General features: G+C 40.3%; 1 protein-coding gene across 2 annotated transcripts in view; it reads left to right on the top strand.

The window, feature by feature from the left end:
• Nucleotides 1-17,809, top strand: part of sipa1l1 (signal-induced proliferation-associated 1 like 1) — a 90,626-nt gene that overhangs the window by 57,907 nt on the left and 14,910 nt on the right. For both annotated transcript variants that reach the window (XM_080048343.1, XM_080048344.1), the window contains 8 exons: nt 3,487-3,590; nt 3,940-4,097; nt 9,048-9,627; nt 11,600-11,698; nt 13,239-13,414; nt 15,456-15,746; nt 16,645-16,794; nt 17,285-17,418. In XM_080048343.1, the coding sequence (XP_079904469.1) occupies nt 3,487-3,590; nt 3,940-4,097; nt 9,048-9,627; nt 11,600-11,698; nt 13,239-13,414; nt 15,456-15,746; nt 16,645-16,794; nt 17,285-17,418 (1,692 nt within the window). The remainder of the gene's footprint in view (nt 1-3,486; nt 3,591-3,939; nt 4,098-9,047; nt 9,628-11,599; nt 11,699-13,238; nt 13,415-15,455; nt 15,747-16,644; nt 16,795-17,284; nt 17,419-17,809) is intronic.

The raw sequence follows: 17,809 nt of genomic DNA, 5'->3' as shown, positions 1-17,809 counted from the left end.
AATTAATGGCAAAAACATATTAAGGAAGTCAGTGTTTCCCACATGTTTTTGGGATACTGTTGGAGGGACCCTGTACCTTGTTGGGTGGTCCGGGGGCATGCCCCCCCGGAATTCTTTTACCTTTTTAAAGTAAAATGCATCAATTTGGTGCACTTTGAGAGGACATTTTAGAGGCTCTATCAAATCCTGAGATGCAGAAGGAACATTATTTTTCAGATTTTTCCTAAACAGGCAGCACTCTTTACATAAAACTGTAAAAACAGAGCAGTAGATTGGTCTGCAGACCCATGTTCTATGATGGAGGGGCCCATTTCAACAGATTGAGGGTGGATAGCTACTTTTTATGAACAATTTAAAATTCACACATAGAAAGCTTATTTCTGTATGTGTGAGGGGGACTTCAAGGCCCCTCATGGAGCCCCTTAGACAGAGCTACTAATGCTGTTGTTTTTAACTTGCTTTTGTATTTCTCCCCTACTAGTTGAGGGGCCCATGATGATTTCTATCTTGTTAAATTTTAAAGAGTATCCTTATATTGAGGCTATTCCTTTTTGGACCCTGTTATTGACATCAGTGACTGAGCTATTTGACTATGCAACATGAAAATTTACTATCAGTATCTCTGGCTAAGGGCCCCCTTGGGCCCCTGGGCCTGTGCCCGGTGTGCCCGTGCAGTAATCCACCCCTCATCCTAGGCTCTGTAAACTGGTATGTACAAAAAGGGGGCCCACCACAGCTAGCAACATGCCCGTGTACAAGGTCTAGGCTGTCTATTTACACTGGATTCTTTTCATCCTGCAGACCGCATAGACAGTTAGCGGTTTGTGAGGTGGCATTCACTGTTTTTGACAAAAGTGATTTTGAAAACAAGCATTCTCCAGAATTGCTGACTCCCCCTTTAAAACATTTGGCCTCATTTCACTACTTTACCAATGTCAAATGAAGATGCCATATGCATTGTACATGAATAAGGCCCTAGATATTTGCATTCATGTTTCTTCTTCTGCCCCCCAGTATCAATCTGCTATGATCCCTTTCAGTGATTCTTCTGTTTCCTCTCTATGAACTGCCATGTGACAGATGGCCTTTGGTGTCAAATTATTCTATTGAGGAAAATGATCCACTATTTATTTCCCTTTTCCCTCCTTTGCCTGACCACCTCTGCATTAGCTATAAACAAGATTGATGTCCATATTATGTCAGTTTTCCAAGCCTTTGTTTAATAAATAACTATACCATTCTTAACATAATTTAAGTCATATTCGATAATGCCATGTAATACAAAAACTATCCCTGTCACTTTTTTGTAAGACATGCATTACAACCTTTAGTAGCCTCCGATACATGAAATACAGTCGTGCAAAGCAATCCCTACAGAAGGAGTGTAATTAATTGAGGTAATATACAGTCATATGAAAAAGTTTGGGAACCCCTCTCAGCCGGCATTATAATTGACTCTGCTTTCACAAAAAAAAATTATAAAAGTGGTATGTCTTTAATTTACCAGGAACAGCTAAGTACTGGGATGTTTTCCAAACAAATATTTTTTGAAAAGCAGTATTTGGTTGTATGAAATAAAATAAAATGTGAAAAACTGGCTGTGCAAAAATATAGGAACCCTTGTGGTTTTGTTGATTTTAATGCCTGTAACAGCATGTAAAACTGATGACTTTAAACACAAAATTGGTTGGATTATGTTGTTAAGCATTGAACCTCATAAAAATGTATGTTTAATCATGAGAAAAGGTATTTTAGGTGCCTAAATGCAAGTTGCACTTCTCTTTGACTCTCTGCTGAAGTGAGACAGAATGGGATCATCAAAGCAGCTCCCAAAAGATCTGAAAAACAAAGATTATTCATTGTCATGGTTTAGGGGAAGGCTACAAGAAGCTTTCCCAAAGGTTTCAATGGTCAATTTCGACTGTAGGGAACGTTGTCCGGAAATGGAAGGACACAGGCACAGTGGCAGTTAAACCCAGGCATGGCAGACCAAGAAAAAAACAGGAGCGGCATAGGTGGAGGATTGTGAGAATGGTTGCACACAACCCAAAGATCACCTCCAAAGACATGCAAGAACATCTGGCTGCAGATTGTGTATCTGTACATCGTTCAACAATTCAGCGCAGTTTGCACCAAAACATCTGTATGGCCGGGTGATGAGAAGGAAGCCCTTTCTGAGCCCACGCCACAGATACAGTTGCATGGAGTATGCAAAAGCTCATTTAGACAAGCCAGATTCATATTGGAAGAAAATGCTTTGGACTGATGAGACAAAAATGTATTCATTTGGTCTTTATAAAAAGTGCTTTGCATGGCGAAAGAAGAGAACTGCATTCCAAGAAAAACACCTACTACCTACTGTCAAATTTGGTGGAGGTTCCATCATGCTGTGGCCACTTCAGGGACTGGGGCCCTGGTTAAAGTCGATAGTCGGATGAATTCAACCCAGTTTCAACAAATTATTCAGGATAATGTTCAAGCATCAGTCACAAAGTTGATGTTACCTAGGGGTTGGATATTCCAACAAGACAATGACCCTTAACACAGTTCAAATTCCTGCAGAGGGAAAAGTACAATGTTCTGATATTGCCGTTGCAGTCCAATGACTTGAATATCATCGAAAATCTATTGGATGATTTGAAGCGGGCTTTCCATGCTCGGCAGCCATCACATTTAACTGAACTGGATCGCTTTAGTATGTAACAATGTTCAAAATACCTCCATCCAGGATCCAGACACTCATCACAGGCTACCGAAGGCGTCTAGAGGCTGTTATTTTTGCAAAACGAGGCTCAACTAAGTACTGATGTAATTTTTCTTTTGGGGTGCCCACATTTATGCACCAGTCAAATTTTGTTATGATGCCTATTGCATATTTTCTATTATTCCAATAAACAAAATGACACTGCTGAATTGCTTCTGTTTCCCTAAGGTATGTCATATATGAAAAGGAATTTGCTTCTTTGAAATCCCAGCTAATGATGAACAAAAATCCCAAAAATTAGAAGGGGGTCCCAAACTTTTTCATATGACTGTAGCTGGGTTAAGTATGGCCTTTTTGAACACCCTGTGACTGTTTTGTTCTCTGAATAGAGCACATTGATAAACTGTGGAGGCGGTTATTAACATGCAGTGCCTCTCTTTAGGGCCAGAGACTGTTAAGAGCTCAGTGAACACCGGGCATTTGCAGCAGCAGGGGATGAGTAATAATAATGGTCATTTTTCACAGATATCGTATTGTGTATATTTTGAACTAGTCAATTTCTAATAACGGTAGATGTTTATGTAACATGATGTCTATTGTTTCCAAATGTCTAGATAGGTTTTTTCTGTAAAATGTTATTGTGCGGAAAATGAAAGCCGAACCCACCTATAGACAGTGTCCTAACATGGGTTACAGGCCACTTTTATAATTAAAACGATTGCATTTTCCCCCCCTTTTTTTAAAGCGTGAGAAATTCACATGTACAATTGTATCTATTTCAGCTGACTCGACGGGCACCCACTCCTTGCACACCACTTACAAGGATTACGAGATCATGTTCCATGTGTCTACCATGCTGCCCTACACACCCAATAATAAGCAACAGGTATGTTCAATGGATGGCTCACAGTTATAACACACAGAGGTTTTTATCCACAAGTCATTTGTAGCTTTTTAGTTGAAAATGTAAAATGGTTATCTAGGTCCAACTGTAATGTGCTGTGAACAGTTGACATAATTTCCCCCATCTTAAGTTAAGCAATTGTCTACCTAATGCCATAGATACAGAATTTGAAAATAACTTATATGGTGTCTATGAGTGTTGTGTACATTTAACTGTGGTTGAGGTTGAACTCAATATGTTTGCACTGTGTTTTCTGTATTTTCTTTGTATCTAATCTGATATAAATCAATATCTAACGCTCGTTTCTCCTGCTGTATTTGTGCCATTCCAGTTGCTGCGGAAGCGTCACATTGGGAATGATATCGTCACGATTGTGTTCCAGGAACCGGGGGCCCTCCCTTTCACCCCCAAAAACATTCGCTCACACTTCCAGCATGTCTTTGTGATCGTGCGTGCCCATAACCCATGTTCAGAAAACAGCTCTTACAGGTGAGCTATACTCAACCATTCAAATCATTTCTTTAAAATAGTGTTTTATTAGGGTTTGCCTCTCTTTTGGGTTTCTAGCTGTCCTATAGTGGGTTTGCTGGATTCAGCCTTAGTTTTATCACAGTTAAGATACAGTACGGCTGGCTTTTATTACATGAAATAAATGTGGTTTCACAGGACTTCACTTGGAAGATGGTGAGTTCAAAAAGCCAATACTGTAGTCCACAAGTTAGGCAGGACAGTGTGTTTATATAACTGAAACCGAATATAAGGATCACACAATTACTGTATTGGTGCTTATTTTTCTGTAAAGGGATGAAATGGAATTATAGACAAGTTGTCTTGGTGTTTACTCTTTTATTTGTGCTAGTTTGCTTTTGAGTTTTAAAACACATTTAATACTTTTTAAAGGTAAGTGTCCCCTATTTTTTCTGTTATTGTACAACATTTGGTCGTTTCATAATGTCATCTCATATTGATGTCAGTACACAAAAAGCATTTTGAAAAAGTATGGACCATGTACTTTTTCTTATGAATCACTTTCCATTACTACTGAAACAATAACACTTTTATCCGTTATCTCAAAAAGTTCTACATATCTTATTCATTTTCAGTTATGTAACCCCATCATAGAGTAGGCTGCGAGTGTTGAAAGCCCACACCACGTCTTACAATGTATTATCACATTGTCAGCGAAGTCTAATATGAAATAAAAAGTACCAGCTCTGTGTAATTTTTAAGACATAATTAACATCCTGCGTCTACTCTATTTCCTGTTTAAACTTTTCAACTGTGAAGAACATTTCATTCTTCATTTATTCCTGCCCCAGTCTTGTTATCTAGTCTTTCTGTCATTCTCTCTCATCTTGCTCTCTATGACTCTCTCTCTCTCTCTCCCTCTTCCACTAATGGCTGTTTTAATTGCTGTCTGAGCACATTGTGTGAGGTCTTAATTGTGCCCCATGGGGCTACTTCATTATTGAGCAACCTCACACACACAAAGAAGAGCCCAGCAATAGAGTGAATATCGAGCAAAAAGTATTTACACGTGCCTTTTGCAATTCACAAATGTGAATAATTTTTTCCGAAGTGAAAAGTAATTTCACTCAAGGAATATAATTGACACTTTAGGTTTAAGAGTTAAAGTACGACTCATAGATGCCAAAGATAATTTAACTCCTTTAAAGTACTTGTATTCATTAAAGTAACAGTTCAGCCTTTAAAATGTTTTGCCTTTTTCCTTTCTCAAAAAAATCAAATTAATAGTGTTTATTCTATTTTGTTTATTCGGCTCATACAATATTTATCGTCTCAGATTTTGTTAATGGTTGAGATTTATTTTGAATTAGATTTTTTTTTCGGGATTATGTTGTAAACTAGGTCAGTGTTTTGTGATTTTTATGAAATGCGCTAATGCTGATATCTTAATGTAATCAGTTATAATTGTCTTTTAATGTTGTACCCCATACTCTTTTATATCAATATGGGGTCCAGAAAACTAGCCTAAAATTGCCAAAGATATTAGAAAACTGCTGAAAGGACAAATGAGGGTGTTTTTCTTAGGAATACATTATGTCATTGCATAAACAAACACTTACCACATGTGGAACAGTAAATGTGAAGATTGAATTTCCAGTAAATCACTGCAACAATTTACATATGTCTTCAGGGTTCAATGCCTGCATATGCTTATAAAAATAGATGCCAAAATGCCAATCATTTTTTTGGCATTCCACTGTTATGGGAATTACTAGATTACACAAACAAACATAACATAGTATGATGTAATAGGGAAGTTGAGCATGACCCCAATGAACACATTTGTAAGGTGTGAAAAAATACTCGCCTCTTTACAAAGGTTGATTTTATGCCTTGAAGACTAGTTGGCACGAGCAGACAAAACATGTTAAATGAACCCTCCTCGAATCTCCATCCATACATACAGTACACCCACTCCAATAGGTATTGACATGTTCTTTTTCTTCCCCTGGCTCAGTGGGCAGTGGGCCGTGGATATCGGAAGAATGGAGCTGCCCACACACTGGATATTTATAAGACCGCAAATCACTGAAAAACCACAGGAATGTGCTCTTTCATTTCCACTGCCAAAACCTCCTGCCATGCGGATCACACACAGCAGCCCTCCCCCCTTCTTTTATAGCTCTATCTTTTTTCTCTGGCTTTCACATGTCGTCGCCCCCATCTCCATCACTTGGCCACAGTATGTCCTGCTGCATGAGTCACACAGGTCTTTGGTGGACTGAATCACAGGTGTTTCAGATCAGCCCAAGTGCTTTTAGACTTTCAGTGTGATGTATTGAGTGATGTTCGTAGTGATGTAGAAGAATACAAAGAAAAGGTCACAGTCTATTTCAATCATTTGTTCAGGCGGCCTGTAACCACTTTAGATGCCCCCTCTCCGTAATAACTTTGCATGATTCATTTGTCATCTACGGAAAAAGCAGGTGAATAAAGCCTTTGACTTTGTGTATGGGCCTTCAGTTTGAGAGATGTTCGGTCGTTTATAGCTAGTAACAATTGGAACGCAGTGCAAAAGTGACTGGTTGGTTTTTATATGCGATTTAATTTGTTGATCGTTATCGTAATAGATTATTTCCAAAATGACAGTCTTATACCATTCCTCAAATAATATTACAAACACTGTACTCACAATTTGCTGAGAAAACGATACAGTAATCGTTCATGTCTTTTTAGCACATTAATGGTTGTTTTGCTTGCTGCTATGACACCTGCTTAAACCTGATATTCAAATTGTAAGAAGTCTAACACCTGGTTGTGCTTTATTGCCATATAAATGTACTTTTTTCATTCATGTTTTTTGGACACCTGGGAAATACAAGTTGTTAACACAACATTGACATATTATAACATTTTAAATCGGTATAGCAAACTTGTTAGCAGAAAACTGTCGGAAGTGTGTCAACTACACTGAATATCAACTGAATGTGAACTAAACACATTGACACAACTACCTCCTTCCTTGCATCTTGTTTTTGTCCTTAATGCCACGTGGGAAAAATAACAACTACCTAAGTTATTCATAGCATTTATTTATCAACACTGCACTATAAAAAGTACGTGTTCAATTTCAATCGAAAAAGAAAAAAAAGTTTCCCTTTGCCACCTGTCTGTCACAAACAAGGAAAGGTTTAAAATGAGGTGTCGACAATATGACGATTATTATAATTGAACACCCACCTGCTGAGCACGGGTTGTCTCTGAGGTATGTTTAGAAATATGTGGGTGACATATTGACTTGAGCTGCTTATTAGACCAAGTGATTAATCCTGGTGTCAACATGTGTGCTGATGCATGCCAGCGGGGAGGGGGGGGGGGGGCGGGCGACGACTTACAGCGCTACTCCTGTCAACTGGTAATTATCACCTGAGAGAGCTGGATCTCATTTAGGAAAGGAAGAGAGTATGACAGGTACAGATATAGGCATTCTATGGTCATATAAAAAGCAAATTCAGGTCACTCAAACCTTTTTTTTTTGTTTTTTTTTGTCAACTGCTTCAGACTGAGACATTCAGCAGATCACGTTAATCCTATTTGTTTCACATTCCGGAAAAAAAATCTGTGTTCCCCCCCCCTCAGAAAGCAATAATTTCCCTGTCTTTTTAGAATCCCCCACACTGTCCTCCTTTCTCAGCCACATTTTCCTTTCCCCTCAGTCGTTCCCTCACCTATCCATCCTTCTCCCTAAGTCTTCTTTATTCTCCATGGCTGTTCAGCCGAGTTCCTGACATACCAGGCAGGGCAAACAGCCTAAGATGGCCATTGCAGGGACTTAATGAAAGGGTAGAAAGGTTAAATAAATAAAGGTATAGGACAGGAAAATGAAGTATGCTACAGTACTGGGAAAAAGCTAATTCCTCCACATCTTAGCCAATGTGTTAATACTTATTAACGTTTAGATTGATGTAGATATCAGTAGACAACTGATCTGGAGCAGAGACCAAAAAGATCATTTTTGGAAGAGGAGAAAGACGTTAGACTAGTTTTAAATTCACTCCAAATGTTTTTGTCCTGACACATGATACACCAGTCAAGCATTGTGCCATTTCTTTCTCTTTCCCATACTTGAGTGAGAAAACAGCATGAGGCTTTATATCAAACATAAACCCTGTTTCAGAATCTGGCAGCACTTTCTTCAAAACCCTTTCAATCTTGATGCCATACATTCTTTGAGCTGGGATGTGATGTGACATTTTGATTGTATTTACCGGGTAATAAAAACAATGAATCTAAGCTGCAGGATCTATGATGTTGGAACAAAATACTCACCCTAAGCTGGTCATGTTGCGGTCAATACTGGAACAATTGATATGGGATGTAAGCTTGGTATGACAACCTGACTGTTGAACTAAAAACTAAGCCTGCTCGTCTAGTGCACACTGCCATGAATGTGATAGGGAGGAATGAATGCAAGCCCCTCCAGTTCATTAACAAGCAGTCTGTTCTTAGGCAAGCTCGGAGGACATTGACTGAACCCCCATCACATATCCTCCACACTGAAAATGAGCTTTTGCTCTCTGGCATGCGATACAGAGTCCCTCACTGTAAACTCTAACTGTTTTAAAAACAGAATTTTTCCTACCTCTGTCCAACTTCTAACAATGCTGCTTGAGAGTTGTGCAATAGTTTAATGGTATGTTACTGTGGGGTGAGGGAAGTGTGCGTTACATGCAATAATGTTTTTGCCACGGGAAGTGTGCAACACTATTTGAAAAATGTGTTCATATATTTTGTTTTGTTTATTGTAGCTGTCAGGGCATTTAATGAGTGCAGCTCGAGCCCAAGTCAAATTTCCCTAAGGGGACAATAAATTGTATCGTATCGTATAGTACCGTGTCATTTCATATCGTACCGCAATGTATCGTATCACCTAACCTTTTTCCATCATTTTCTTTTTGATTTTCTCTTTAGTGTGGCCGTCACTCGTTCCAAAGACGTGCCCTCTTTCGGCCCGCCTATCCCAGAGGGCGTAACCTTCCCCAAGTCCTCCGTGTTCCGGGACTTCCTGCTGGCCAAGGTCATCAACGCGGAAAACGCTGCGCACAAGTCGCAGAAGTTCCGCGCCATGGCCACCCGCACACGACAGGAGTACCTGCGCGACCTGGCCGAGCGCCACACCACCAGCACGCCCATCGACCCCTCTGGGAAGTTCCCCTTCATCTCGCTGGCGCACAAGAAGAAGGAGAAGAGTCGGCCGTATGTAGGGGCCGAGCTGCGCAGCGTCGGCGCGGTGACCTGGCCCGTCCACGTGGAGGACCATGGGACCGGAGGGGAACTGGAGGCCCTGCTGGCTCTCTCCAACGACTTCCTCATTCTGCTGGAGCCGGAGGCTAAAGCCGTGGTGTTTAACTGTGCCGTCAAGGACGTGATCAGCTGGACGCTCGGCAGCCCCGCGTCTTTGCGGATTTTCTACGAGCGCGGAGAAAGCGTCTCTCTGAGGAGTATCAGTAATAACACTGAGGATTTCAAAGAGGTGGTCAAACGGCTGGAGGTAAGAAGACAAGACACACACAAATTCATGATGATGATGATGATCCAAGTTTAAAAAAGTTGTTATTTGCTATATTTCTGCAGTTGGGTCAACCATTGCCAATAGTTTTTTTTGTTTTCATGGCAACCAAATCAAATTAGGTCAGTGGTTGCCAAGGTCTTGCCAAGAGAACTGAGTGTGTAGTGTTTCACTCTCAAAAGAATGTCCTTTTTTTGTCCCCCCCACCAAATATAGGACTCTATTCATGCTGCAAAATTGACCCAGACACCATATGGTTGATGGGCGACTCAGAATAAGACCAAAGAATGTCTGGGGTGACAAATATCCAGTCATGTGAGCAGACAAGGGCTGAGAAAGCAAAACAATGGACTAAAAATGCTGTTGGCAGCCATTGATAATTTACCTGGCCCATTCACACTCTCTCCTACTATTCACCGTTGAGCTGTCAGTCTGCCAGAATGACAACATTTTTGCAAGCTGCTGTCTCATTACTGGCCTCAGCTTTATTGAGAGAGTTTTTGAAACACTCCTGGACTATGTACTCCTAATGACTCATACACCTACACAAGCAGTGAAGTGGTGCTAGCTCTTCCTTAGCTGTTTCCATGGAAACTGGCTATGAAAAAAGTGTTTTCCTTCTTATGTAATCATCATTTCTACAGAACACATTCATTTCCCAGCGTTTCCCAACCTTCAATGTGTGTGTATGTGTATGTGGTGTTTATAATTTATAATTTATATAACCTGGATTTAGCCCACCATCTTTGATTTGCACCCATGCATTCAGACATATTTGAAAAGACACACATCATTTTTTAGCTCAGGACTCAGACATCACAGGAATCACTTTCATGATGCATTTTATGCGTTTAATGATAATCTTCAATCATTTGGGGTTCTTTAATGCCAGAGAGAGGAATGGAAGTGGCCTTGGGCCATCCTGTTTTTGGAACTCGTCTTTCTTTCTCTTTGCTCTCTCCCTCTCCATTTTATTCCTGGTTTGCACTTTCTCTTTACTCTTTTTTTGTACTCTCTCCCTCTCCCACGCACACATTCAAAAACATCAGAGAGCATCATAACTATTCTCATCAGGTGCCAGTTTCCAGCATGATTTATGCACGCCCAATGAGTTTGACTTTAATTAGCTTTCGCTAACACTATCTCTACACACAGTGACATGCAAGGTCCCCTAATGCCGATGGTGCATCACTAGCAAGAGGGATGATTGTGACCAACCACAATGTAAAAGTTCTCAGATGAGGATTGGTTTTAATGGATCTTTTGTCAAGTCATTGGTTGTCCTTTGCAGCTTGACATGTGATCCAGGCTTAAATATTGAACTACTTTGAAATGTTTCTAGATCACTTCCTTTGAACAAAAAGCACAGCTACTTAGTGGTGTTCCCCATCTAGCTTGATGCTAAGAGTTACATCCTTCAATGTAAAACATGAGGTTCAAAAGTTTATCTGAGCATCTCTGTGTGAACACCGCCTAAAGTGTCGCAGAGACATCTGCTTTCATTTCTGTAATATGTCGAGAGAGAGAGAGAGAGAGAGCGAGAGAGAGAGAGAGAGAGAGAGAGAGAGAGAGAAAATAAATATCTGGTGAAAGGTGAACCACTTTTGTAAAAGCACAAATTCATCTTAATATATGGCCATAAGTCTCTTAAGGATCACTTAAGTTGTTTAAGAAATCTCTCCTTTAACTTAAAAGTATGTGTACAAATCCACTGAGCATGTTCACACACCTGCACGTTTGCAGACCAATTGTCTCAGTATTAGATCTTAAGACATGGAAATAAAGTTTGTTTTTGCAATTCTTACCGAGGGTGTGAAAGTTCAAGGCCACTTCTCTTTCTTTTCTCCTCACTTTCTTCTCCTCCCCTCTTGACATGTTTGGTTGTTTTTCACCATGTCTCCTCTGATCCATGGTGTCACTTCATCTTTGATCCCTCTGTCCTCCCTGTGTCCAGATCCTGACTAAGGGCTGTGAGACAACAGAGATGACCCTCCGTCGGAATGGCCTGGGCCAGCTCGGCTTCCATGTCAACTATGAGGGCATTGTGGCTGAGGTATCTGTCTGTACATAACCCTTTAAATGATCTTCTGGAAAATGTCATTTCCAAAAACATCTATCTAGTTTCATTGACGTAGAATATGTGTTTATATAGCAGATCTGGATACACTTTATTAGCCTGTTTTTAATCGTTAATTAATGTGATGATATGCTCTTATATTTGCATTTATTTATTTACTTGTATTTTATATATATATATATATATAAAAAAAAAAATATATATATATATATATATATATATACACACACACACACACACACACACACACACACACACACACACACACACACACACACACACACACACACACAGTCCCCTCCAATAGTATTGGAACGGTGAGGCCAATTCCTTTATTTTTGCTGTAGACTGGAAACATTTGGGTTTGACACCAAATGATGAATATGAGACAATAGCTCAACATTTGAGCTTTCATTTCCAGGTATTAACATCTGGATCCGATACACAACTTAGAAGATAGTATTTTTTGAAAAGGAACGCCAAATTTTTAGGCGAGCAGAAGTATTGGAACAGATATACTTTAAATAAATTAAAGTGAATAAACCGTAATATTTTGTCGCAAATCCTTTGCTTGCAATAACCGCATCAAGCCTGTGACCCATTGACATCACCAAACTTTAGCATTCTTCTTTTGTGATGCTTTTCCAGGCCTCATTCAGTTGCTGTTTGTTTTGGGGGGTTACTCCCTTCGGTCTCCTTTTTAGCAGGTAACATGCATGCTCTATAGGGTTTAAGTCTGGAGATTGACTTGGCCAGTCTAAAACCTTCTATTCCTGGCCCCTGATGAACTCCTTTGTTGTTTTTGCAGTTTTTTTGGATCATTATCTTGCTGCATGTTGAAGGATCTTCCAATCAGTTTGGTTGCATCTTTCTTTAAATTGGCAGACATTTTTTCCTGTAGACTTCTGAGTTCATTTTGCTGTTGCCATCATGTGTTACTGTGTTGTTGTCAAGATGCACCTTTACCAAAGTGATGGAAAGGCTAAAGTTTGGAGAAAGAAAGAATCTGCTCATGATCCCAAACATACAAGCTCATCTGTGAAACACGGTGGAGGCAATGTCATGGCTTGGGCTTGCAAGGCTTCTTCTGGGACGGGCTCATTAATCTTCAAAAATAAAGGAATTGGCCTCACCGTTCCAATACTTTTGGAGGGGACTGTATATTTTTTTATAATTAAATTAGTTCCTATTTTGTAGCTTTCAATTGTTTGCTGGTAATGAAGGGAGAAAGTATTCTTGTTGCCTAATGCTGTCAAGATTGGCCAGTATAACAACATTGTATAAAATTCAAATTCAAAACAAAATATACATGTATTTTAAGTGAAAATGATCAATTTCCAATAAGGTTTAGTTCTGGAATAATTAAGTTTGCACTGATAGACTAATCTTAATGTCTTTCCCCTGTCCTTATTCTATCATGGCATACTTTGACTTTCTATCTGGGACATTTACTGTTTGGAGGAAGGGTGCAGGATCTCAACATTTCATCTGTAATGCAACTGAATCTTTGTGACAGGTGGAGCCATATGGCTACGCGTGGCAAGCAGGACTGCGGCAGGGAAGCCGATTGGTTGAAATTTGTAAAGTTGCCGTGGCGACGCTGACCCACGAGCAGATGATTGACCTCCTAAGGACCTCAGTGACAGTGCGTGTTGTTATCATCCCGCCACATGAAGACGCAACTCCACGCAGGTAGGTGGGAATGGGACGACTTTTCTTTTCTTTTTGAATTCATCAACCAAACAGATTTTCTGTCCCTTTCATACCTCAAGTTCAGTTCAGTGTTGCGTCAGGATTACCATTGCTTTAAATCACAGAATATGGATAACTTGTGCACAAGCCAATTAACATTTGTTTTATTTGTGGCACTACATATTAAAGGTACAGTGTATAGAATGTGTTGGCATTTTTCGGAACAGATTTGGTAGAAATGAAAAATAAAATTCATAATTGCTTAGAAATTAAGGTTGTTAATATTGTAAATATTTTACTTTAGAATGAGCATTTTATATATATATAAAATGCTAATTTTTTTCAACATCGCTCCTATATATATATAGGAGCGATGTTGAAAAAAACCGCCATGTTTCTACAGTTGCACAAGACAGACCAAATGTATGGTCTTACACGTTTTATATAAAGTGGGTTTGAATAAGAAGTACTATAGAATAGATAAAGGGATTAGTTTAGTTTATCTTCTTGCTGTCAGCATAGGCATAGTACTGCTCCCCTTAGCTACCGGCAGTGTTGGGAACGTTACTTTAAAAAAGTAATTAGTTATAGTTACTCACTACTTGTTCCAAAAAGTAACTGAGTTAGTAACTGAATTACTTTATAATAGAAGTAACTAGTTACCAGGGAAAGTAACTATTTGCGTTAGCCTACTGTAAAAAAAGAAAGTTGCTATAGCCTATGTCAACAAATTTGGATTTTTCTGAGCAGTTTTCACAAGTCAGTTGAAATGAGTAGAACAGACAGGTAGGCCTACTTGTAGGCTACATAACCTTCAATATTTATTGCACATCAACAGACAGCAAGAGGTTTATCCTGCACTTCAAGTATTTTGTTCTCAACAAAAGTAGTAGAGGAAACTGCTGAATGCACCGTGCTGACCTGCTATATCACTGGATTCACTTCAGGGGTGTCGGCTAAAACACCACTTAAAGCCAAAAACGTCAGACTATGAAGACCATGAGACGATGAGAGGAGACGATGAGAGGAGGAGTAAGGATTTATCCTATGTTTATTTCCTTCTTTAACATGCACAGCAGCATACAGATCCCAGGAAAAGAACAATAGCAGTATTCGGCTCGTGATGACACGCTAAACAGCTGTTGCAACCGGCGAATCGCGGCCGTTTAATAACGTGCATAAATTATAATTTATAGAGATCGGGAAACTCCATGCACTTACTCACAAGGGCGATGCAAACAAACTCAGGGAGAGCACGTTTCAACCGTGGATTGATAGGTGGTTACTGCGGCAACGTGCACGCTCACACAACAGAGAGAGAGAAAGAAAAAGAAACTTCACTAAACAGGCGCTCCGGCTGACTGACGTGACGGTGATAACTGACAGTTATAATGTCATCCACACTGAATAAAACACAACTTAAAACACACCGGTCTCCTCACTAGCAGTGTGTGTAGTATGGAGCCAGGGGTGCGTTCGGATTACACAGTTTATTCAACCAATTCATAGTAACGCACCGCATTTAACGTTCAGTAACGATAACGGCGTTGTAACGACGGAAAAAGTAATTATTTAGATTACCCGTTACTGAAAAAAGAACGGCGTTACCTAACATTAGGAAAGTTATTCCCAACACTGGCTACCGGTGCTTAAGCGAAGCTAACCCGGATGAGCGACCTATGCCCCAAACTTCATCAGAAATGCATGCACAGTTAAAGGTTTCTGTTACCTGAGCCGCAGAGAGGTAAAGCGCTAAAAATAGAAGAGTTGAACCATTCCTATAAGGAAGTGGTGGATGATGCAATCTTTAGAAACTATCTTCTTGTCTTAGAAGTCCACAGTAGCTTCTGTATATTCTCAGAAAGAAATGGGTTAGCAACGGATAGTTGAAATCTACAATTTCGCCACTAGATTCCTCATGATGCACACTGAACATTTAAAAAGGAAGAAGTCATTATTGTTCCTTTGTTGACCTTTTTAAATCTCTCTCACAGACACACACAACACTTTAGTTAATAATGTCCTCCCTCCCTTTCTACAGGGGCTGCTCAGAGCTCTATCGTATGCCTGCGTCTGACTACAAGGGCAGCAGCAGCAGCGATAGCGGCTCCTTCGAGTACAAGTTCCCCTTCCGCCAGAAAGACAACAAGTGGCAGAGGACGTCCAGCAGTCCTCAGCAGTCACTGACGGCCTCGCCACAGCCCCACACTCCCAACCGGGCCGTCAGCCTGGGCAGCTCCGTGGTCAAGACCCTGTCTGCTGAGAGGCTGGAGCGGGGAGCAGCCATACCACGCAGTGTCAGCAGTGACGGCCGCCCTCTGGACACCAAGAGGTCAGAGCAGCCATGGGGGTTTTAAAGATGGAGTCAGCCAGTCTGGAGAAAGCTTGTTTTGTCATAATCAGTGAATATACGTATGTCCCCCCGATCCACTATCTCTCTGTATTGTATGTATGAGCTGAAAAAATAAATCTGGCTCTATACACTGTTAACAAAGGGGAACCACCGTTGCTACCAACATGTCTATTTACAGAACCAAGGCTGTGTATTGACACTGTTTTTTTCCCAGTTTGCATACAGTACAGACAGAAAGCTGATCATTTTGACAAAGTGATTATGACAAAAAGCGTTCTCCAGAATAGCTGACTCCACCTTTAAAGATGGATTCTTGAAACATAATATTTAGCTTTCAAAAGTAACAGCTTAAAATAAGTATTTGTAGTATTATGGTATTTGTTCGTTATACCGCTATACGAAATATTACATATTTTCACAAACACTGTTGAAATGTAACAAATAAAGCATTGTAAATAATGCAAGCTAGTGAATCAACAAATAACACACAAGGCAGAAACAGCTTTTGGGTATGAAGCATTTAAGTATGTAATGAATGGGACTGTGTGGGGAAATATGGCTACAAGGTAGCATTCAATGCAATTTCCTCTGAAAGAATCACTTAGAACATTTTGCTCCTACAATGCTTTTGTTGTGTTTATTTCATCTTCCTTTAGTTCCCCCGTTTCCAACACATTCCTAACTGTGTGTGTGTGTGTGTGTGTGTGTGTGTGTGTGTGTGTGTGTGTGTGTGTGTGTGTGTGTGTGTGTGTGTGTGTGTGTGTGTGTGTGTGTGTGTGTGTGTGTGTGTGTGTGTGTGTGTGTGTGTGTGTGTGTGTGTGTGTGTGTGTGTGTGTGTGTGTGTGTGTGTGTGTGTGTGTGTGTGTGTGTGTACCAGGATGTCTCCGGGAAGTGAGAGCTACAGCCTGGCCTCCTCCCTTGCATTGGGTCGTTCCCCTCACAATCGCAGCTCTCCCAGCAACCTGTCATGCTCAAGCGACGCCTCCGGAAGCTCTGCTCACTGGAGACAGAAGTCTATGCCTGAGCAGTAAGGAAGGGGAGCAGGGGGAGGGATTGTGTATTCATGCTAATTAGTTTATGTTGTATGAGAAAAGCACATTTCCTTTCCATATCACAACAAAAAAATGCTTTGCTGTCTCGAGGCACTTTCTCTAGTATGTATTTATTAATGATTATGATAATTATGAACTTCATCGTTCTTATAAGACTTCTGCACTGGAGTCACTGTTTAGGTAATAGATTTATTCATTTCAGCCCAACTCAAGTTCATTTATAAAATTCATGTTTTATTTAAGTTGGCTCGAGATCAGATTCAACAGGGTATTATATTAGTGTAGGTGAAAGTATTTGTGTGCCTTTGAGTGAAATAAACCTCTTATACCTCTAATATATAATACATTTTTATTTTTACGCCCACTACAACCTGTGGGAAAATGTATTGTTATTGCCCCAATTCTAGCACTTCATTTTAAAACGGCGGGTATTTAACTGAACAACAATGTTTGCTCATTCACCAGGTTCGCAGTCAGCCGCCACTCTCCGATGTCTGGGGACAGACGAGAGGTGTCCGGAGAGGGCGGGTCCAGTGGAATGTCCACTCCCAATTGGTCGAGGATGGAGGAAGGGGGAGGGGCTGAACGAGGGTCAACAGGTGAATATATCTTGTGGGGGAAGTACTGGGGTAAATAAAACTGAGTAAGAGAGGAAGGTGCAGTTGCTTAATTCTCAATGGTAGATACTTATATTTTTTTGAGCAATGTAAATGTGTTTTTTTTTATGCGTCTTTATATGAGAGGCATGTGAGGGCACTTGACGGGTTGGCGACGGAGAGAAATCATCCATATTTATACTTATTTCATAGAAATTCCTGTGAAATGACAGGTAGCCAGGAGTGTGTGTAGGTTTGTTTGTGCCTCCACATCAACTAGTGACAGTTTTTATCTTTCCAGAACTGAGATACGCACTCACTCACACACACACACAAACACACACACAAACACACACACACACACACACACACACACACACACACACACACACAC

This window comes from Ammodytes marinus (genome assembly GCF_949987685.1).
Source record: "Ammodytes marinus genome assembly, chromosome: 19".
In the NCBI taxonomy this organism is placed as follows: Eukaryota; Metazoa; Chordata; class Actinopteri; order Uranoscopiformes; family Ammodytidae; genus Ammodytes; species Ammodytes marinus.
This window is presented reverse-complemented; position numbering and strand designations above follow the sequence as displayed.